The sequence below is a fragment of the Camelina sativa genome, chromosome 12 (genome assembly GCF_000633955.1).
Source record: "Camelina sativa cultivar DH55 chromosome 12, Cs, whole genome shotgun sequence".
In the NCBI taxonomy this organism is placed as follows: domain Eukaryota; kingdom Viridiplantae; phylum Streptophyta; class Magnoliopsida; order Brassicales; family Brassicaceae; genus Camelina; species Camelina sativa.
Genome location: NC_025696.1, coordinates 8,455,344 through 8,476,682, shown reverse-complemented (window position 1 = coordinate 8,476,682; position 21,339 = coordinate 8,455,344). Strand labels below are relative to the sequence as shown.

General features: G+C 35.6%; 6 protein-coding genes across 7 annotated transcripts; 3 read left to right on the top strand and 3 right to left on the bottom strand.

The window, feature by feature from the left end:
• LOC104730908 (protein SRG1) lies at positions 44 to 1,687 on the top strand. Its single transcript, XM_010450149.2, has 4 exons — positions 44 to 373; positions 512 to 759; positions 839 to 1,166; positions 1,239 to 1,687. Exons 1-4 carry the CDS (start codon positions 128 to 130, stop codon positions 1,479 to 1,481), a joined length of 1,065 nt encoding a protein of 354 aa, XP_010448451.1. The 5' UTR covers positions 44 to 127; the 3' UTR covers positions 1,482 to 1,687.
• On the bottom strand, positions 2,019 to 3,742 carry LOC104730907 (uncharacterized protein C227.17c). 2 transcript variants are annotated; one of them, XM_010450146.2, is made up of 4 exons: positions 3,592 to 3,742; positions 3,211 to 3,261; positions 2,814 to 2,932; positions 2,019 to 2,493 (listed from the first exon to the last, which is right to left on the bottom strand). In XM_010450146.2, the coding sequence occupies exons 1-4, from the start codon at positions 3,674 to 3,676 to the stop codon at positions 2,371 to 2,373; spliced, it is 378 nt and encodes a 125-aa protein (XP_010448448.1). In that variant the 5' UTR covers positions 3,677 to 3,742; the 3' UTR covers positions 2,019 to 2,370. The 2 variants fall into 2 exon arrangements, with proteins under 2 accessions (XP_010448448.1, XP_010448450.1); XM_010450148.2 differs by lacking the exon at positions 3,211 to 3,261.
• Positions 4,967 to 7,503, top strand: LOC104730906 (AT-hook motif nuclear-localized protein 3-like). The gene is made up of 5 exons (XM_010450145.2): positions 4,967 to 5,899; positions 6,252 to 6,337; positions 6,431 to 6,562; positions 6,661 to 6,822; positions 6,903 to 7,503. Exons 1-5 carry the CDS (start codon positions 5,416 to 5,418, stop codon positions 7,284 to 7,286), a joined length of 1,248 nt encoding a protein of 415 aa, XP_010448447.1. The 5' UTR covers positions 4,967 to 5,415; the 3' UTR covers positions 7,287 to 7,503.
• Positions 10,093 to 11,217, top strand: LOC104733312. Its single transcript, XM_010452897.1, has 3 exons — positions 10,093 to 10,461; positions 10,541 to 10,757; positions 10,854 to 11,217. Exons 1-3 carry the CDS (start codon positions 10,093 to 10,095, stop codon positions 10,943 to 10,945), a joined length of 678 nt encoding a protein of 225 aa, XP_010451199.1. The 3' UTR covers positions 10,946 to 11,217.
• On the bottom strand, positions 11,538 to 14,689 carry LOC104730905 (peptidyl-prolyl cis-trans isomerase FKBP53). Its single transcript, XM_010450144.1, has 11 exons — positions 14,570 to 14,689; positions 14,389 to 14,462; positions 13,989 to 14,245; positions 13,741 to 13,883; positions 13,171 to 13,471; positions 12,933 to 13,064; positions 12,604 to 12,832; positions 12,160 to 12,247; positions 12,026 to 12,067; positions 11,895 to 11,943; positions 11,538 to 11,794 (listed from the first exon to the last, which is right to left on the bottom strand). The coding sequence occupies exons 1-11, from the start codon at positions 14,580 to 14,582 to the stop codon at positions 11,713 to 11,715; spliced, it is 1,410 nt and encodes a 469-aa protein (XP_010448446.1). The 5' UTR covers positions 14,583 to 14,689; the 3' UTR covers positions 11,538 to 11,712.
• Positions 14,931 to 18,489, bottom strand: LOC104730903 (phosphate transporter PHO1 homolog 4-like). Its single transcript, XM_010450143.1, has 11 exons — positions 17,758 to 18,489; positions 17,377 to 17,666; positions 17,221 to 17,292; positions 17,007 to 17,136; positions 16,804 to 16,924; positions 16,479 to 16,737; positions 16,272 to 16,376; positions 16,156 to 16,200; positions 15,645 to 16,076; positions 15,425 to 15,561; positions 14,931 to 15,340 (listed from the first exon to the last, which is right to left on the bottom strand). The coding sequence occupies exons 1-11, from the start codon at positions 18,305 to 18,307 to the stop codon at positions 15,241 to 15,243; spliced, it is 2,241 nt and encodes a 746-aa protein (XP_010448445.1). The 5' UTR covers positions 18,308 to 18,489; the 3' UTR covers positions 14,931 to 15,240.

The following is a 21,339-nucleotide window of genomic DNA, read 5'->3' as shown; positions in this document are numbered from 1 at the left end:
ATTTGTCGACACTCTGTCCTCTTATTAGACCCACACAAAAAAAAAAACAGATTGTCCTTTTAATTCTGTTTGACTTGTTGTTTATCTTTCTGTGGAAATTAGAGCAACTTTTCAAGAAGAAGCGGCCATGGAAGGCAAAGGAGTAACCCGACGCTCTATCATAGTTCCTTCTGTTCAAGAATTGGTGAAGGAGGATATGATCACGGCGGTTCCTCCGAGGTATGTACGGTCCAGTCAAGTTGACAAAGCTGAGGTAGCCGTTGATTCTGATCTAAGAAACCAGATCCCGATCATAGACATGAGTCTTTTGTCTTCTTTGGATTCTGAGATTGACAAGCTCGACTTTGCATGCAAAGAATGGGGTTTTTTCCAGGCAAGTCTCAAACGCTACATAGTTTTTTTCTACATATAACAAAACAGCCCTGCAAAAACTCATTTCTTTACCATTCTGAACCCCATATGTAATTCATGGTTATCATTGTGACATATCTTTATGGACTTATCTAAACAGCTTGTAAACCATGGGATGGACTCAAGTTTCTTGGAAAAGTTCAAGTCGGAGATTCAAGATTTCTTCAATCTTCCCATGGAAGAGAAGAAGAAGTTATGGCAAAAACCCGATGAGATCGAAGGGTTTGGACAATTATTTGTGGTTTCAGAAGAGCAGAAACTCGACTGGGCAGATATGTTCTTACTTACTATGCAACCTGTCCGACTTCGCGAGGCTCACTTGTTTCCCAAGTTACCTCTTCCCTTTAGGTTTTGCCCTCAAATATGTAAATAAAACCATGCTCACTTAACTCCACAATGCTTAAAATTTTGGTTATTTTTTCTTCAGAGATACACTAGACAAGTATTCGGCTGAAGTGAAAAGCATAACTAAGTTCCTATTGGCGAAAATAGCGGTAGCACTGAAGATCAAGCCCGAGGAAATGGAAGAGTTGTTTGATGATGAGTTAGGGCAGAGGATGAGGATGAATTACTACCCGCCTTGTCCAGAGCCAGATAAGGTTATTGGTCTAACTCCGCATTCTGATTCTACAGGACTCACCATATTGTTGCAGGTTAATGATGTTGATGGTCTCCAAATCAAGAAAGATGGCAAGTGGGTTACTGTCAAACCTCTCCCAAATGCTTTAGTTGTCAACATCGGAGACATCTTAGAGGTACGTTATAAGGACGAGAGAGCCTATTCTTGGTATCATTGTAAATGTTCTGATGATTGGTAATTAACGTAGATCGTAACGAATGGGACATACCGGAGTATAGAGCATCGTGGAGTTGTGAACTCAGAGAAAGAGAGGCTTTCTGTGGCAACATTCCACAATACGGGATTGGGTAAATACATTGGTCCGATGAAAAGTATCGTGGAAAGGCATAAGGCTGCAATTTTCAAGAGCGTAACCACCGAGGAGTATTTCAATGGCTTGTTCTCCCGTGAACTTGATGGAAAAGCTTACCTCGATGTTATGAGAGTCTAAACGAAGCGAAGCAATGCATACCTCCTCTGTTTTTCATACTTTCTACAAATAGGCAATCTCTCTGTCTCTCCTTCAATGGCCAATAAAGAACGCTTTTGCTTCTTCACGCTAGTGTTGCTCAAACCACTTATGTAATTATAATAACACAAACGCTCTGATTTTCACAAATAGCAATAAAGGGCTTATGGCAAAATCTCCTAGTTTAAGTTTTGACTTCTAAATTTAGTAATTTTGTACCACCCGACAGAGGTTTCTGACCGCTTACTAGAAGTCTAATAACTGTCTCAACTCCAGCCAGTTTTCCCAAGGTGGTTGAGGCTTTATGAACAAGAATCTCAATGTGTTTGCTCAATAGATTATCCAAGAGCTGCGTTGATCCTGGATGAGGTTGAAACAGCTAGTAAGTAAGTATTTCTCCGAGGTGAGCGTGCTCAGGAAAACAACTTTTTGGAAACATACAAGAGCATTGAACTGTTAACTGTTAGTGCATCATCATTCCTTACAACTGCCTCAAAAGAGACTCTGATCAATATAAAAAGTTCTAAACTTAGTAGTATATAAGTTTTCTTTTTTGAAAAGAAAAAAACATTGGAATATTTTTGATAATAGATTTAAGATTTTATTTAGCAAAGTATTTTCTGTTGTTACCAATCAACCAAATACATCCACAATCCAATAAATGATCTTTAAACATCCCTCCATCTTTCGAGGTGGCCTTCTTTGGAGATCGAGGTATAACTTAAGTTTGCTCAAAATGTTCATGGTAAGCGATGACAAAAAGCTTTTCTATCCGGCAGAATAATCTGCAGACCTCTAGGCTCTAGCAGACATTGAGTTTCTTGAAAGTAAAAATCTCCGTCAAGAATGAAACGCATGAAACCTGTACCTTCTAATAATTTGGATCATCCAAATGCCCAAAAGTCTCATTCCAATGACTTGAAGCTTCTTCCTTTGTTCGCATAATCCAGATATGTTTTGCTGCATCTGCCATCTCTTGCTCTTCTAGAATTTTCTGCAATTGTCAGGCTTTAAATATCTTGGAACATAACAGACACATGAATTACATAAACAGTGGAACCTTAACCATTGTTTTGAGTAATATTGCATGTTGCATAAGGACAATGTCCATATTTATCCTTTTGCGCAAATACAGAATTGATGCAGAACATAAGAGCTACACCAAGTAAAACCGAATTTGAATCATATCTTAAAAGAAGTGTGATTCACATAAAAATTATGGTTATTTCAGATTAGCTAGTCTATGTGGAATCCATTAGAGTAGACAAAAGTAATGAAGAAAGAACCAACTGCAAGATAAAAGAAGCTACAAACCTCGGCTTCAGAAGCTCTTTTTGTCTTTAAGGAAAGACAATCAAAGAGATCAGAGAACTTCTTAGTACAATCATCAAGTCTACCAACCCGGTAATACTGCTGCATTTGGTAAAACGGTGCTGCAAAGAGATTGTCTGAGTTAATCTATGAAACTGATATCAGTATAGCTTAAGGTCAATGGAGAAAGAGAACATTATAGATGAAGTGAATGCAACACAAACAGCAGAAACATAATTTAACAAGAGAAGAAAATGCAGAAGCGAAGTGGCTAACATGTTCTTTCCTAAAATGCGAAACATTTGTCGAAATTTTCCCTCTAGCGTAATTCAAGAAACAAGAAAGTGATGCCATTTTCTAAGACTATGCCAATTTTTTTTTTTTAATTTGGGAACCCAACCTTGTCCTGTCTCATCGCCATTGCTGGTTATGTTGGACCATCTAGACATCCCTTCAACAAAACAATACATTGAGGGAAATGGTTTCAGAGATCCTTTGATTTGATGGTGTAAAGCTATATCATCTCTAAACTCTGACCAAAGTTCTCTAGTCTATAACAGGCAAAAGACAAGCTCGTAAACTACAAATTAGTCGTTGACGACGAGCTCAATTGCTATAAGCAAAATGACAAAGCAAAGATTGTTAAGTAAGGGTCGAATAAATCTTAATCAAGTTCAAATGTTGGCTTTCTCAGGAGGAACAATATTTCGATTGGAGCCAGTAGCAGATCGAAGATGGAGAATCATAAAATGCGATCAGATGAGGGGAAACGAAGACTTACAGTAGCAGAACCAGAGAGCGTCAAAGCTTTTGGTGCAGGACACGCGCCGTCGCACAGCTGAAGAGTCTTCGTTCTCGGAGCTCATCGTGTCTGCTCAGTGCGGGAAGACGTAACGGGTCAGGTGTTGTTGTATTCGGGTTAAGATTTAGGGTTTTTTTGGCCCAACAAAAACATAAAATTAGAATATAAATATTTAAAATTTAATTTTCTTTTAAGAATAATTTTTTAATCTGTAGAATTAAACAGATTTGGGTATAATGCATGTGTTCTAAAAAACCACCATATATTTATTTCTTATTCGGATAAAATAAAAACGGACAAATCAACATATATAATTTTCCTCAAAAGATAATTTTAAAATCTTTTACAAATCAACATATATAAGAATAAAGTTTTGTGAAGTTTTTGAAAATGTAACAATGTTTTTTTTTTTGTTAAAAAATGTAACAACGTTGTAATACTTTCTGAAAAGAAAACTTGATTTATGGTATTTTAGAATAATGCTCGTTCCAAATAATTAAATATTATACATCTATTACTATATCGATAATGTTTCATTATACCTACCATGTGTTATGAACTTATGATTGACATGTCATACACTTGTCTACTAACACAAAAGCTAACAATGTTTCATTGGCAAAGTACATTGAAGACAATTTTAGATAAGAAGACCAAAACTGTTAGGAGGATAGTGATAGCATAGTCAGTCCCGTGGATTGATCTCAAAAGAAACAGGTTTATATCATAATCTTATCTATAAAGAAGCCAAACGTGCGATGATTCATTAGACATGTGACTATGTGGACTCTGACAGGCCCAGTCCGTAAAAGAACCAGAGACCACCCACAGACAGAGTTTGTGGGAGTTAGGGAGGAATATTAGTCAAAAGGTTCATGTTTAGTCAACGTGATTAGGGACTAGAGATATATACAACAACAACTATATATCAATATGTCTCTATCTTTAATGTTATTGTATATATTGGCATGGCTCAAACGTTACGTTAGCTCCTTCGCTTTACAGCTTTTTTATTTTTCCTATTTTAAAATCCCAAAAAATGATTTACTTACTATATACAAAAACCATTTTCGTTGACCAAAAAAACAAATACAAAATAAACCATTTTGTTTGGTTATCCATTAACCAAATTACAAAAACTAATTTTAGCTTAACGCTGTACAAATATCAAAACACAAGATTACTAAACCGGAATAATTTTCATCCTTTAACCAGGTAATTACAAATCGAATTAAGTCTTTGATTTTTTTTATTCAAACCTACAGTTACATTTTCCCTAATTTCTCTCTCTTTCTTTTTTCTACATATAATAAAAATTATATATTATAACAATATCCCATTTTATTTTTTGTTTTTTCTCTTTCCATTTCTTGCCAAAACCCTAATTTCACCCTTTCAACTCGTTAAGAAATTTCTCCCCCAACTTAAACCACCCCCCTTTGAACAAAAAATAAAAATAAAAATTAGATCTTTCTCATTTGCTTGTAATTATGTTTGATTTAGGTCGAATTTTCTGAAATTAAGATTCATTCCTCCATGGAAGCTCTGTTTTTTTCTTCTTTTAATTAGCTTCTTCTATTGATCTGTTTTTTTTTTTTCTTCCTCCAAAATATTAAAAATCTCATCTTTCGTGTTCTTTTTTGTCTGTCACTCAGTACTTCTGAATCTTGAACTTCAAGAAGAAGCTTTCAAGAAACCAATCTTGAATCTTTCGTGATCATAAAGATTCCAAGGGAGGAGGATCTCTACCTACTGATTTGTCGGAATCTCTCTCCCAACAGAATCACTTGATCTTATGTCCGGATGGAAGAGAGAGAAGGAACCAACATCATCAACAACCATAACATCACTAGCAGCAGTTTCGGCTTGAAGCAACAACATGAAGCTGCTTCTGCTTCTGATGGTGGTGGTGGTTACTCAATGGACCCACCACCACGTCCCGATAACCCTAACCCGTTTTTGGGCCCACCAACCACTGTCGTCTCCTCTGCCGCTGCCACCTCCTCCGTAGCAGGAGGAACCGTTGCTGATAATGCGGCTCCTCAGTTTAGCTTAACAATGCCGGCGGAGAACGCTTCCTCTGAGCAGCTGAAAAAGAGGAGAGGTAGGCCGAGAAAGTATAATCCCGATGGGACTCTCGCCGTGACTCTTTCCCCGATGCCAATCTCGTCTTCCGTTCCGTTGACGTCGGATTTCCCTCCTAGGAAACGAGGAAGAGGCAGAGGACGTGGCAAGTCTAATCGATGGCTCAAGAAGTCTCAAATGTTCCAATTCGATCGAAGTCCTGGTACGTATAATGTTCTCTTTGGAACCTTCGGTTGTTGTCTGTTTATAACTACATTGCGTAGCAGTTTTGTTAGTTATGCCGACTCATCTGGATCTATGCGGCTTTGACTTGTACGATGTTGGTTACTTTTGTGTCAGAAGTCATAAAGGCTACGTCTTTAGTGTAACTAGATTAAGATGTTGATATCACAACGTTTCCCAAAAGCTTGAGGATTAGAGAGATACCATGGCCTTGGTGTTTGTTTTGTAGATCAAAAAAGTACATACTTGTTTTAGTTTAATATGTGTCTTGCCTGTTTAAGTCTTAATGTTTTGTTGTCTCCCAGCTTTGATATTGACATGTCTGGATTCAGTTGATACCAATACTGCAGGTGCAGGAACTGCAGATTTCGTTGGTGCCAACTTTACACCTCATGTGCTGACAGTCAATGCCGGAGAGGTATGTTTTCTTTCTGAACATTCATTGGTGATGTGGTTGTATACGCCGGAGAGGTATGATTAAGCTGATCTCTTGACATTTGGATTTGTGCAGGATGTGACAATGAAGATAATGACATTCTCTCAACAAGGATCTCGTGCTATCTGTATCCTTTCAGCTAATGGTCCTATCTCCAATGTTACGCTTCGTCAGTCTATGACATCCGGCGGTACTCTAACTTATGAGGTACAAATGCTCTCTTCTTATCTCGTCTTGTATAAATAAAGAATGTACTACTTCTCTGTATTTGGTTTCCTTTAAACGTTTTTTTGGTTTGTGATCAGGGACGTTTTGAGATTCTCTCTTTGACGGGTTCGTTTATGCAAAATGACTCTGGAGGAACTCGAAGTAGAGCTGGTGGTATGAGTGTTTGTCTCGCAGGACCAGATGGTCGTGTCTTTGGTGGAGGACTCGCTGGTCTCTTTCTTGCTGCTGGTCCTGTCCAGGTTAGTTCAACATTTCCACCGATCTTGTGTGGTCTTGGAACATGAGTGTCGTGTGTCCTGACATCGGTTTACTACAACAGGTAATGGTAGGGACATTTGTAGCGGGTCAAGAGCAGTCACAGCTGGAGCTAGCAAAAGAAAGACGGCAAAGATTCGGAGCTCAACCATCTTCAATCTCCTTTAACATCACAGCAGAAGAACGTAAGGCGAGGTTCGAGAGACTTAACAACTCCGTTACTATTCCTGCACAAACTAGTTCATACACCCATGCAAACACAACGAATGCGGTTCACAGTTACTACACAAACTCGGTTAACCACGTCAAGGATCCTTTCACTTCCATCCCAGTAGGAGCAGGAGAAGAAGAGGAAGGCGAGGAAGACGAAGAAGATGAAGATGAGTTAGAAGGTGATGAGGAAGAGTTCGGAGGCGATAGCCAATCTGACAACGAGATACCGAGCTGATCTGATGATCCTACAGTTTCTTTTTTCACGGATTTGTTAGGGTGATGGATGATGATGGAGTTTTCAGATTTTGGTTGATTGTTTTTAACACAGAATGTTTAGATACTGCTATCTTTAGGTTCTCTCTCCCTACTTGTGATTGTTGTAGTATCCCCACATGTTAGAAAAACAAAATTTACGATTGCAAAACTCTCTTTCAAGAAAAGTTATTAATACTTTGCTTCCTCCAATTTTACATTTTTCTTCAAATAGATATGTATTTGACTCAAATGATGTATAAGTTATCACATTGAAATATACATTCATTAAGTTAACGGTATCGGTTTAAATATGTAATGGATGAGTTAGTTGAGAGTAAATTGATGATTAGTGATTTAGTGCGGTAACTTCCCACCAACTCATGTTTCTTTTTTCTCTCACCCATTAACTCCCATGTTTGTTTTTTCTTGTTTCATTCTCTACATATATTGCAAGAATGTTAGATCTACAAGAACTTGAAAGAAGTTTCTGAAGAGAGAAAGTCTCAAAACATTAATCGAAAAAGCATCTCTACATGGTGACAAGTTATATCACCAAAGCGAGATAAGGTATAAATTTTGATTTAAGCGTTTGTTTATATAACTTACATTGGTATACGAAAGAAAGAGGCTTTATTAAGTTTGTTTGTGTCACTAGTAATCATGATTGAAGTTTTGTCAAGTTTTTTGAGACTTTCAACTCAAAATCTACTGAAAAATGAATGGATCGATCTATATTTGTTCTATCGCTCAATGTCTCATTTCATTTCCGTGGAAGTTTCGTTTACATAGACCTATTTTAAAACCGTACAAACTAGTTAACACTCACAACGATCAAACAAATATGTTATCAAGGTGATTTTAGTTGGGGTTGTTGATATAGGCTTATATTTTAAACTTTAACTGTAAAATTTTTGATTGATAATGGATGTCACTTTTAAGAAAGTTGAAAGCCATATTTGATCAAATATGTATGCCTAGTTGCACTTATTTATCAATATGTCTTAGTTTAGGGGTTTTATGTATTTTCCTCTTTGTTAAATATAAGACCAATCAAATTACATTTTTGATTTATGAATTTAGATCTATACTAACTTATTTTTGTAATTACTAAAACTTCTTTGAAATCATAGAGTTATTATAAAATTTAATGACACAACTTAAATTTATTGAATACTAAAATAGTATGCAAAATATTAATAAAATTCAAACCTATCATTATATCAGTAAATTATATTATTCATATAAGTTTTCAGTTTTATCTTTTGTTATAAGTATGATAAATGGTTTCTTATATTCTTTCAACAACTATGTATGTTATACCAAAAGGGCATTCCATGTGCATTACAAAAAATGGTTTTCTAGAATATTTTCTTATATCACAAATATTGATTTTATAAAAACTTGTATCAATTAATGTTAGAAAATTATAAATTTCAACTTTTCAAGAATCATTAAGCTATAATTTGGTTAAAACTTGTTTTTTTTTTTTGTAACTTATTGTTATCTTTTTCTTTGACTGTTTCCATGTTTTTTTTAATGCTTAGGACCAACTAATACAACGGTAATGAACGAGATCAAACCAAATTTGATGAGACTTTAAAAGTTTGATGAATTACTATTGGTTAATAGTTATGAAAATGTGTTATTATAAGGAAATAATACTCCCTCTGTGTCACAAAGAATTATGTTTTAATATTTTTACATAAATTAAGAAAAACATTTAATGTTTAGAGATAGATGCATAATTTATTTATAATAAAATTTCTCATAACTATTAACTAATAGTAGTTCATCAACTTTTAAAATTTTCATTTAATGGTTCTTGAAACTTATAATTTTTTAGCATTAATTGATAAAAATCAATCTTTGTGATACAAGAAAAATTCTAGCAAATCATCTTTTATGATACAAAGTGAGTATAATTATAGCTAAACATTAGATGTTTTTCTTAATTTATGTGAAAATCATAATGAATCATCAAGAAAGTAGTTAAAACATGAGTTAAAGGTTTCATTTAATGAGGTTATCAAAATTAAATATATATAAAACTGATATAGCATATACAATAAAACTAGTAGTATAAATTAATATTTTCTTCAATTTGCATTAATTTTGTTTAGAATTTATTTCTAATATTTTCATTATACCGGAATTTTTGGTGTAACCTTGAATACATGATCATTATCTTTTTATTTCTATTTGGTTCTAGAATATTTTTAATTTATAATCAAAAACCTTAGTTTCAGTTTTATAAATAAATAAATAAAAACTTACGAAATTAGACAAATATCTCTCTAAATTAATAATTACTAAATATCCATAAATTAATATCTTTATAAATTTTAAAACATCTTAATCTCTAACATTATTAATCTAGATGTTTCACTGTAAATAGGAATATAAAAAATCAAAAAGATAACTTTGAATTCACAGATTAACATCTAAAAAAAACTACCAATTGAAAAAGGGATACAAACGTAATTTTGCGAGTATTTTGACTGGTAGAGTTTGTATCCTTTTTCAATTGGTAGTTTTTTTAGATGTTAATCTGTGAATTCAAAGTTATCTTTTTGACTTTTTATATTCCTATTTACAGTGAAACATCTAGTCTTATCAGACTTATTCCTATCAAACATCACTGTTTCAAACAACAGTGAAACATTTAGTCTTATCAAACATCTAATGTAAACTTATTCCTATTTACAGTGAAACATCTAGTCTTATCAGACTAGTCCAACACACCATTCGACGTCATCGGCGAAATCTCCGGGTATCGTTGAACTCTAATGTCTTATCAGACTAGTCCAACGATACCCGGAGATTTCGCCGATGACGTCGAATGGTGTGACGAAAACTGGCCAGAACTAGAGTTCCGGTCACCGGAGGACGAAGCTTGGTACGCCGTTGAGGTTGCGGAGATGTGCGACGCCTTGTTGATTAGCTTCAACGGGTTCACTTGTGATTTCGACGAGTTTTACCCTTCCGACGATTTCAAGAGCTCAGACGAGATTCAAGAGTTTGAAGAGAGGTTTCGAGCTTGTTCTGTTCAGATGCAAGACACTGAGTGTCCCACTGTCACTGATGGAACCAAGGTTTGCGCCACGTTCCCTTCCGTCACAGGCGACGTCAAGTTCTACGATGCCATCGTCGTCACGGTGAGTCTTGAAATTAGTAGTCATGCACCGGTTTAATAATATTTTGAAATCTTCTTGATCCGTTTTTGTTTGTGCCTAGGTTGAGAGAACGAAGCATGAACGTGACGAGGAAGGGAGCGAAGTGTGTGGGTGCAGTTTCAAAGTTTACTGGAAACAAGGTCCTTGGGCTAACCAAGTGACTTCTGCAAAAGTTGGAGACATTTGTCTTAGAGCAGAGGATAACAGAATGAATCCTATAGTGGTTTCGTTCTTGAAAGAAGCTAGAAGGAAGCTTACTGGAGAAGCATTTCTCCAAGGTACTAAATACTTAAAATTAACATCTTTCTTTTGTCTTATAATTATAAAAAAAAGTGTTCATTCAGTAACGATTATTTGAAAATGTGTGGAAACAGGGGAAGAGACAGAGTGGCAAAAGATCTTGAAGAAGGTCAATTCTGCTATTGAGAAGAACTTAAGCTTGTCTCTTCCAGAGAATCATGGCTAAAGGAGTAATATGTTGTGGTTTTATTGCGTTTAGAAAAGTAGAGATCTCTATGAATCCTTTTGAGGTAGTTTCTTAGTTAAGAATAGGATGATAAATCTTGTTTATGTATCAATCTTTGTTCTGAAACTCTAGTATCTCTCTGTTGGTTATAATTTGTAGTTCAAGTTGGGTTTTTTTTTTTTTGCACTCTTTCGATATTGACGTCTTGAGAGGATCATCAATGTTAACCTGTAAAAAAACAAAATATGGGTCAAAAGATGATAATAACAGTCAAAAAGAACTTGCAGAACAAGAAACCAGTCAAAGTATTTTCTGACGGTACCAAAATGACAAGTTCGTTCGTCACTTTGATTTGACGCAACACGCAAGGCACTGAGAGAGACATTTCAGTATTTCACATATGAATCATTTGATGGTACAAATAGGTTATATAACCATGAATCAATTATAGATGTTTCATTCTTTAACTGAGGTGTGTAATTCAGCTATAATTAAATTTGTAACTACTATCTGATCTAGTGAATAATAGCAAAGATCAGATCTAGCACGGAACCTGTCTGATATGATTCAAGTTTTGGTTAAAAGCTATCTGGAATAGGAAAAAAATGAAGCAAGGAAAACACAATACAAAACTTGTAACAAAATGTTATTTGTCTGATGGGAACCACGAAAGATATTTCAAAAGATTCAAGAGTTAGAGAGAAAATATTCAATCTCTGGCAGCTATAACATCATAGATTCAATCTTTGAACGGTGGTTTCTGAAGTTTATTGAACATTAACTAGTTCGACTTCAAACGACAGCCAAGCGTTAGGAGGAATCTGGGGACCAGCACCCTGCGTACCATACCTGTAAGCCACAGAAAATAATGTTTTCATCCCATTATATGTTCAAACATAACATCACAATCATAAGAAAAAAAGAAGAAGATAAATTCAAAATGATTTACCCCATTGATGGAGGAATTGTAAGCCTTCTTTTGTCACCAACACGCATGCCTGTGAAATTCAAAACATGAGATTTAAACGACATGCTTCACAGTTGAACAGAGTGAAGAAAACAAGTAAGAAATTAGGTTACCGTTAACGCCAACATCCCATCCCTTAATGACTTGTCCAACACCTGCGTGTTACAACAAACACATAAGTATCAAGTACTAGTCACACAACCAATTACCAAAGCTCTTATTTTTGAATCCAGTTAGAAATACCAACCTAGACGGAACTTAAAAGGTGATTTTCCAATGTTGGAATCAAATATCTTCCCATTCTTTTGAAGCTTTCCAATATAGCGGACAAAAACCTGCACTCAGACACAAAAGAATGAGCTCCAAAAATATTTGGAAAACACACAAAATAATTGACACTATGATAGGATTTTGGTTTAAACCGTTTTCACAAAGACAGTTGGGTAGACTTCACAACTAATTACGGTTTGGGTGCTCTTAGGGGCATTAGTTTGCTCACTTTCTCTCCAATGTGGATAGATGTTAGACTTTGCTCACTTCCTAGAGGTTATAGTTTGCTCTTTCATATCCGATGTCAATTATCTTAATACCCACATTCTTATCACACTACCATGTTGTTGCATAATCTATATGACATTGCAGCAATCATCTAATATCATGTATGCAAATGTATGACTATAAGTATGCATACCTGTTTTCCAGGATCAGCTCTCTTGCCGTTGGGCTTGCCCATGCTCAACTCTTCAATTTTGAGCCCATTTGGATGTGTCCGTACTTGAGAAGACTTGGAGTCCACTTGGGTTTGCTTCTCAGCACTACTAGAAATGGTATTATTCTCCACAGTAGCTTCCTGACTTGAGTTCTTTTTCTTCTTGTTTTTCTTCTCAGCAGATTTAGTTGGGGTCTGGGAGCTTTCACCCCTGCAATAATACCATAAGGAGCACAGAAATCTGTTAGATGAGAAAAGGTTTTGAAAGAATCGTTGTAGATTCATAAAACCTTCTTTAAATATCTACTTACTGAGAAACTTGGCTTGTTTCCTGCTTTTTGAGCACATTTCCAGTCTTAACTTGTTCATCAGCTTCCTCTTTTGAGGCACTTTCCCCTTTCTTCTTTTCTTTCTGATTCTTCTTCTTTTTGCTCTTGTTTCCACTGAAACAGATTTTGAAACAAATTTTCATATCCCCACCATATTTTTTCTAATAAAAAATCTGTTCACAATATCTTTAGAGTGAGCAGAGACCAAAGAGAAAAGTACCTTTCTAGTCCACCATCTTGCTCAGCAGCCTTGGCCTTCCTTTTCTTGTTGCTACCTTGTTCTTCATTATCTAAGTCCATCTTCTCACCCGACTTATTCTCTGGTTCAGATGCTTCTCCCTTGGGAATAGGTAAACCGTCTTCATCCTCATCCTCGCTTTCCAGAACTGGAACATGGGCACTCTCAACAGGGACGATTTGTTTCTTTGCATTCGCAGCTTCGCTAGCTTGACTCTTCTTGGTTCGTTTTGTCTTACTATCTTTGGCAGGTTTCTCTTCATCTTCTATCTCCTCAATTACAACTAGCAAAATAAATTATTAAGAGTTATATCAACAGCACAAGGACAGATCATATGTAAATATAACTATCAAACAAAAATGTAGAAGCGGATCTGTACCCTGGAGCTACCCAGTTCAAGTTTACAGATATACGATTGAAAAGCTAAATCATCCTTTTGAAACTTTGTAGCAATAAGACAAGAGTGACGATTCAAGCAAAAAAGAAGCTAAACGAGAAGTACTAAGATGCTATATCATATATCTGATAAGCATCTCTGTAAAGAAAAAGTACCTCCACTCTTTGGGACAGAAGCATTCCGATACATTTCAAGATTGGTATCAAGGAAGTCTTCAAATTGATCCAACTGATCCTCCTCTTCACTATCATATTCACATGAATCGTCCGACTCAGATTCACCGATTTCAACACCATCTCTAAATATTGTCGCAATGAAAACTTTTAAGATTCTAGAGTCCAATAATTAAAAACAAGAAAGAATCATTTTGCAAAGGAAGCTAGAAAACAATAAAAAAGGATACGAAACATCATCTTCATCCTCCTCATAATCATCTTCATCCTCATCCTCATCATAATACTCCAAGAATCCAGACAGGTGGATACTTCTGTCACCAGTCACAGAGAACTCGATAGGCTCATCATCATCGTCAAACTCGAGATTCAGAGAGCAGCATTCAATTTTGTTTGGCAACAATGAACACAAGAAAACAGGAGCCTTGTCTCCTATGGAACACTGAATCACACTCTTCTCTTTGGCAAAACCAGAGCCTAGTGTTGCCTGAATAATAACAATAGCAAAACCAAACATACACACATACATATCAACAACACTTTCAGACTCTCACAACAAAGACTACACAAAGATACAAAATTAGTTCCAACCTTAACGATTTAAAGGTACAAGGAACAAGATTATAGTACCTGTGTGACGTGAATCTTTCCTTGTTCGTTTTTGGGATTGTAAGTTTGAGGTTTCCCAGGTTTCACTTCAAGTCCTGCATATGTTAAGAACAACACATAATCAGAACCCAAGAATCGTATTGTAGGCAAAAATCTCAAAATCAAATCAAGGAAGACAATGAGAAGAGAGAAACTAACTAACCCCAGAAACCCATTTTTAGCTAGACGACGATGAACTCCTAGGGATCGAAGCGGCAACTTTGTTATGAAGAAGAAGACTAAAACCCTAATCGAAGGTTTTGTGCAGGCGAGCCTTTATAATATCAGAGAGATTTATTTTAAGCGGTTTCCAGATATTTCGACGTTTATCATCTTTGGGCCTTCACAAATCTTAAAGATTCATTGAAGCCCATCATTGGTCTGTTATGACTTACAAAGATATTGAAAAATACTCTTTTTTGGACAAAACGATAAATATTGAAATTGAAATATTCTTTAAATTTTGGGTAAGTTTAAGTCCATTTTAGAGATTCGGTAACATGAAAAAAAACTTAAACGTAAAATTAATTTAATGGCATGTGTTTTTGAATGGCAATTTAAAATGGCCTTCAACTTGTATTTACATTTTACAACAAGACCTTTTTTTATAAGAATTCGATTTCTTTTTTTTAAATGCAACAAATTCCCTATCAAAACAATGGAGACCTATGACACTAGAATGACATGATTTTGATCTTGTCAAAATCTAAAGGAGTAGTATGAAACGGGTACAAATGTCTTTTTTTTTCTGCGTTTGTTGTACCCTTTAACCAAGTTAGGTTAAGTGTTTGTATCAAAGATGTTTTGGTAAAAGACCAACGATTTCTTGTGAAGTTAATTGTTATGATCTCCATCTTCCTCGTAGTTGAACGGTAATGGAACAGTTTTGAACGCTCTGTATCTCCCAACGTTGTTCAAATGCTCATTCTCCAACCTAATCAACAAAAAAGAACATTTAATTGAATAGAGTGTAGATCAATTAATGGAAAAACACCTTTTCTAATTGTTTGAAGCTTACCTGAAGAAGCTCCAGATACCTCTGCGTATGATCTCAAGACAAGCCAGAAGCGCCACCATAGTTTCTCTATGCAAGAAAGAGAATTTCAGATTCAAAACTGTTTGCAACCACACTAGCCTCAACAAAACATTCAGGACCTGCCAAGTACATGAAGCTACATTATGTAAAGAGAAGAACAAAAAGCAGAGGATATATATTGTTGTTTTCTGATTGCTCTCACCATTGCAGCGTAGTACACGCTTTTGTGAGGAACAAGAAGCTTGTCTCTCAAGAAACTGTTCTTACATCCTCTTTGAAGCAATCCCCAATCAACAACTATGTCCCAGTAAGTTCCGTAAAACGTTGCAACTCCCGAGAATACCCAAGCTGTGATGTTCCATGTGGTTCCTCTGTTTAGAGTATAAGCTGTTCTGAGACACGCTGCGATGATGGTTAAGAGATACTTGATGGCATTGTACCCATGACACAGATCTTTTTCTTCTATTATTCTTCTAATGCACTGAAGAAGTCGTAACCAGTAAGGTATGACGGCAACGATGAAGTAGAATGTTGTGAATCCAATGTTTGATGTGCACGTGTTTCGTCGTCTATGTCTGAAATCTCCAAATCCATAGTAACACATGTAGAACTCTAGACTCCTCAGTGCTTGTACCTGCATTGATTATTTACATCTGAAGTCATCGATCAAATAAGTATGAAACGAGTGTTGGAGTACCAAATTTTCTCAAAACCTGGCTTGTTAGCTGATCTGCCAAGAAAAAGTCCGGAAGATTCACCTGCAAAAAAGGTAACATTTTATTTATTGTGTTTTGGTTCAGATGAGTGTATCAGAAGTTGTTGTTGTTACCGTGTAAAATGGTGCAGCGATGCAGCGGAACAGAACTGCGAGGAAGACGTATCGGCTGGACCGATACAAAATGTTTAAGGGGCAGAGAACAATGGCGATCACTAGCTGTAATGATGCAGAGGAAACAATCTCAATCAAACACAATTAACGTTTGAGTAACTTGAGTTATAAGTTGTAATGATAGAGAGAAATAGAGAAGGAACTTACGACGAGGAGAAAGAGGGGAACAAGTTCTGTGAATGTTCTGTAGTCTTTTGTTTCAGCATCCATTTCCATGTCAAGGTTTACTAAGACAGCACACAAAGAAAGTGTACCAAGACCAAAGCTGAGAAGTAGAACATGTCTGTAACCAAGTTCAGTTCCTTGTTTGAATCCAAAGATGAAGGAGTAATTCACACGGTATCGCCTCCAGAAGTATATATTAGCAGCGTACATGATCATGTGCAAAACTACAAACCCAAAGAACCTGCAAATGAAATGTATATATCATCTCAAGAATGTTACAGAGAGAAAGTGTTTGGGTTCCACTGACCTGTAAAGAGGGAACATTGTTTCCATATAAGTTCTCTGTCCCAGTGTTCCCATGATATTACGGGCATGGATGATCAAACCAAGAGCTACTATGAGAGATACACCACATCCGAAGAAGAAGCCTAAAACAAAACAGAACAAAATGATGAACTAGTCTTGACAATACATGTCAAAGATTTGATATCGTAGTGTTGCTATGTATACCGGTGGAAAACGTTATAAGATGACGTTCTTTGTTTATTTTTGGTCTTAAGAGGCTCATCCCTTGCCTCCGGTTTGAATTGGAGAAGTGTTCAATGAAAATAGACTCAACTTTTAGCAAATGTTGATGAACCTGCACATAGTCAAAGCTCAAGTTGCATTTTTTGTAGATAGAAGAAGAATAAGATGTATTATTAAAAAAGTTAAATATGCTTACTTCATCGGAGCTACTGAGGTAAGACCTATCCACCATTTCCATATACAGTTTCGCAGCATTTCGTTTGGCTATCTAAAGAGGAGAACATATCAACCATTATAGTAAACTTGGGTAAATGTCACTTAAAAAAAAGCTTGTCAAAATAATGTTAAGTACCTTATCATACTTCTTCATGATCTTGGAAACAGCAGAAGCGTTCAAGAAGCTGTAATTTTTAAGATGTCGAAGCTTCTGATAGAACTCAATGAACGCTATCTGAAGTCGCTTCTCGACTTCCTTGAGATTCTCTCTTGTGAATTTGAGCTCGTCCTGCTTATGGACCTTGAGGATGGTTTTTATTGCGGACAGAGGAGTTATTTCTCGAGTCTTGTTCATCCTGATGCGCTCAAGAATACTCTCTTTCGATGTGTCATCATCGTTCCTCATAAGATCAGCTAACGCTACTCCTGTCAAAACATAAAGATTTATAAAACATTTAATCTCCACAAAGCAAAAAACTGAAATCAAAACAGGACGTGAGAATTGAAACTCACTTACTGTGTTCTCTAGCCTTGGAAGATGATCCAGCCTCAGAAGCTAAGCCATTGATGTCTACTGAGACTGAATCAAAGACAGAAGGTTTCTTCTCATCCATAACTTTGTGTCTGAAAGCAATCAAAGCATCCATCTGTTTGTTCAAAGCCAGAGCCTCATTCCTCGCTGTTTCCACTTTCAGCCTGTAAAAGTTATTGACCTTGTTGAATTCTCGATCTAGGGTTCTAAAGAAGGTAACCTCAAAGTCTCCACCTTCTTCCCCGGCCTTCAAAAACGTAGTCTCGTAGGTCGTCGTCGTCGTCGTCGTCTCGGGCTCTTCTTCGTCCCGTGTCACAGTGTTGACGACAATGTCGTGATTCTCAAAGACCGAGGCGTCGCGGTTGTACCGTCTAGTTAGGTTGCGTGCGAAGGAAGGAGTGTTCTGGCTATTGGAATCTGAATTCTTTCGGGAAGCTTGGATGTCTTGAAGAATGGTTTTGAGGTGTGCGTAATCTATGTAAGCTTCTTGCCATTCTGGGATCATTTGAGACACAAACTCCTTTCCAAATCTCATTCTTCGTTTTCTCTTCTTCACAATTTTCAGAACCTTTTTTGTTTATTCAATTTGTCTCTTAGATGTCGAAGTGTGTACAGTGAGAGTCTCAATTTAAGAATCTTTCTGTCTTTGAAACAAAAATGGAAAAAATGATTCTCGAGTTTTTGACTTTTGGGTTTTGAGTGATGCTGAAAGGTTTGTTTTAGAGAGGTAGACCAGGTCTTAAGTCTTAACTTAGCCAAGAAATATATGAATTTGTGTTCCTCCACAATTAAACAATCAAAAGTCAAAACTCCCCAAAAAAATAATTAACTATGGTTTATTATGGTCTTGTTACATCATTACAAATGATATCAATTGATCTGATCTAACTAACTCTTAATTAACACAGATCCACACACAAAAGATAGTTCCACATGTATGATGTACCATATTTATGATGGATAATATATTCTCAGCGACTCACTCAAGTTTACAGAAACATTTGATATGTTTTAAACCAATAATCCAGAAAAAAAATTGCATTCTACAAACATACATGATGTATTAATTAGGGTGTGTATAGGTTGTAAAATTTTTAGAAAATTATATATGAAAAGAAAATAAAAAGTAGAAGTTTAACTAACCATGCACGTTTCATTAGTTCAGTAATTGTCCATTACCAATAAAATGTTGCTATAAGTAGAAGTTTGATTTATATATAGTTCTTTTAGTAAGACCTGTTTTGTATTTCGATTAGGACTCTTGATATTTTTAGAATCAACCCTGCATGTGACATGTCAATGAGCTTACTAAATATGTATGTAGTCAAATGTCAATGTGCTTATTAAATGTCAATGTGCTTATTATATAACATATCTACGTCCACTTGAGAATATATATAGAAACGAAGCTGTGTAAGATTTGGTTTTGGTCAATGAATAAGCGCGTAAAGTTATATACTTGTAAGTCGAGTCAGTCGACGATCGTAACCTTATCTCTTTTAGGAGCTTCCCTGGTTTGTCATCACCTAAAAAGCGATGTGTAATGTCTTCTACATTACTTGACAAAAAAAAAAGGAATCTTCATGCTTCGTGACCACAATGTATATTGTAGTCTAATATTGTGCATCAGGTCAGAAGCGAGCTAGTCCATTTTACTTGTCTTATAGCAAGGTGGGTAAATAAAAGAAGTACATGTCGGTTGTCAAAAAATAAGAACAAGTATACACAAATAAAAAAAAAAAGTTTAATAACTAGTAACTGACTTTTGAATGTTTTTCATTAAAATCATTTATTTGTATTTGTATGATCAACAAAAGAAATAAAACTATGTATTATCACGAAACAACTCATCGATCGTCGTTACCCAATAAGGCAATAACAATGAACAAAACTTGATTTGATATCACAAATTCGACATCTACACATGTGCTGTTGTTGACCTTCGAAACTACGTGCCGTCTCGATTGACTAGCACGAACTATATATAATCCGCTTACAAATTGTCTTTTCTCTAAGCTAAGACGCAGGCTTGGAGAATCCTTCAGTATCCAAATTGTCTTTTCTCTAAGCTCTTAAAGTCAAGGTACTTTCCCTATTCAGATTTTTTGAAAGCTCCTTTGGGTACTCGACCTTCATTTGCCTGGAGAAATATCTTATTTGGGAGAGATTTGTTAATTAAAAGTCTGATTAAGAGAGTGGGAAATGGGTCCTCGATCAAGGTTTGGTCTGATCAATGGGTAGAAGCTGAAGTGATAAGAGCCCCTTGGATGATGAATCCTCTAGTACACAAATAAAAATAAGTTTAATAACTAGTAACCGACTTTGAAATATTTTTCATTAAAAAATTTCTTAAAAAATAGTTATGAGCGAATTAAAAAAAGGTTTAAAAAACTTTTGATACTAAACTTGTGTTCTAGCTTGGTTGACTTTTTCAACCGATTGGACATAGTTTAAAACTTTAAATATTTAAACGGGGGTTATGTACATGACGTATAGATTACAAACAGTTGATTTCGCAATTATTCAAATAATGCCTGTGCTACTATGAGTAGAAACTAGTAACTACATGTCCTACATTAACTAGCAAAAACTATAATCCGTTCACAGACAGCACAGTAAGAGTTTTTGTGAGTGACCATTACGGTTGTAGGGGTTTCAGGCTTTCAGCCTCAAGTTACTTGGATTAATGAAGGTACGTATGTATGTGTATTGTGATTTGTGAAGGCCATTAATTTGGAAAATAAAATCATTTATTTGTATGATCAACAAAAGAAAATAAAACTATGTATTATCACGAAACAACTCATCGATCGTCGTTACCCAATAAGGCAATAACAATGAACAAAACTTGATCTGATATCACAAATTCGACATCTACACATGTGCTGTTGTTGACATTCGATTCGAAATTACGTGCCGTCTCGATTGACTAGCACGAACTATAAATCCGCGCTCACAAATGCAGTCATCAAATATGTCATTCTTGGGTAACTTAGTCGAACATTTACGAATCAATTCTCAAATCATAAAAAGTCCAGCCCATCAAAAACAATCTTATAATATTATGTTTATTAAAAGCAATTTCGCATTTAGGGCGCAAAAGAAGTGTTAAGGTAAGCAAGAAGCCAAGAAGATGAACTAAATATATACAACTTGAAAATTTAGAATGTATTGAAATAAAAAAATTGCATTAGCCGTAAATCATTAGATGCTTATGTACATATGTGTTTATATGAGGATCAATAAAGTATCGTAATAAAGTAAAAATTTCCATGTTTCCTAGTTTATTCTCCTTAATGACTAAATGTAATATTCCATTTTGTTAGTTAATCATTCTATACTGACCAAATGTAAAACCTAAAAATTTAATACATGAGTTGTATTGAAAATACATATACAGTATATATATGTAATCGTGGCCTTTAAGAGAAACAATATGGAATCTGCAAATCTCATAAAATATATCGCAATCCCCACCGGTGTATTAGTCATCATCGTCATGTTAGGTTGTAGTATATGGTTTTTGCTGTCGCGCTGATCGATCAAAACTTGTGCCTAGCTTTGGAG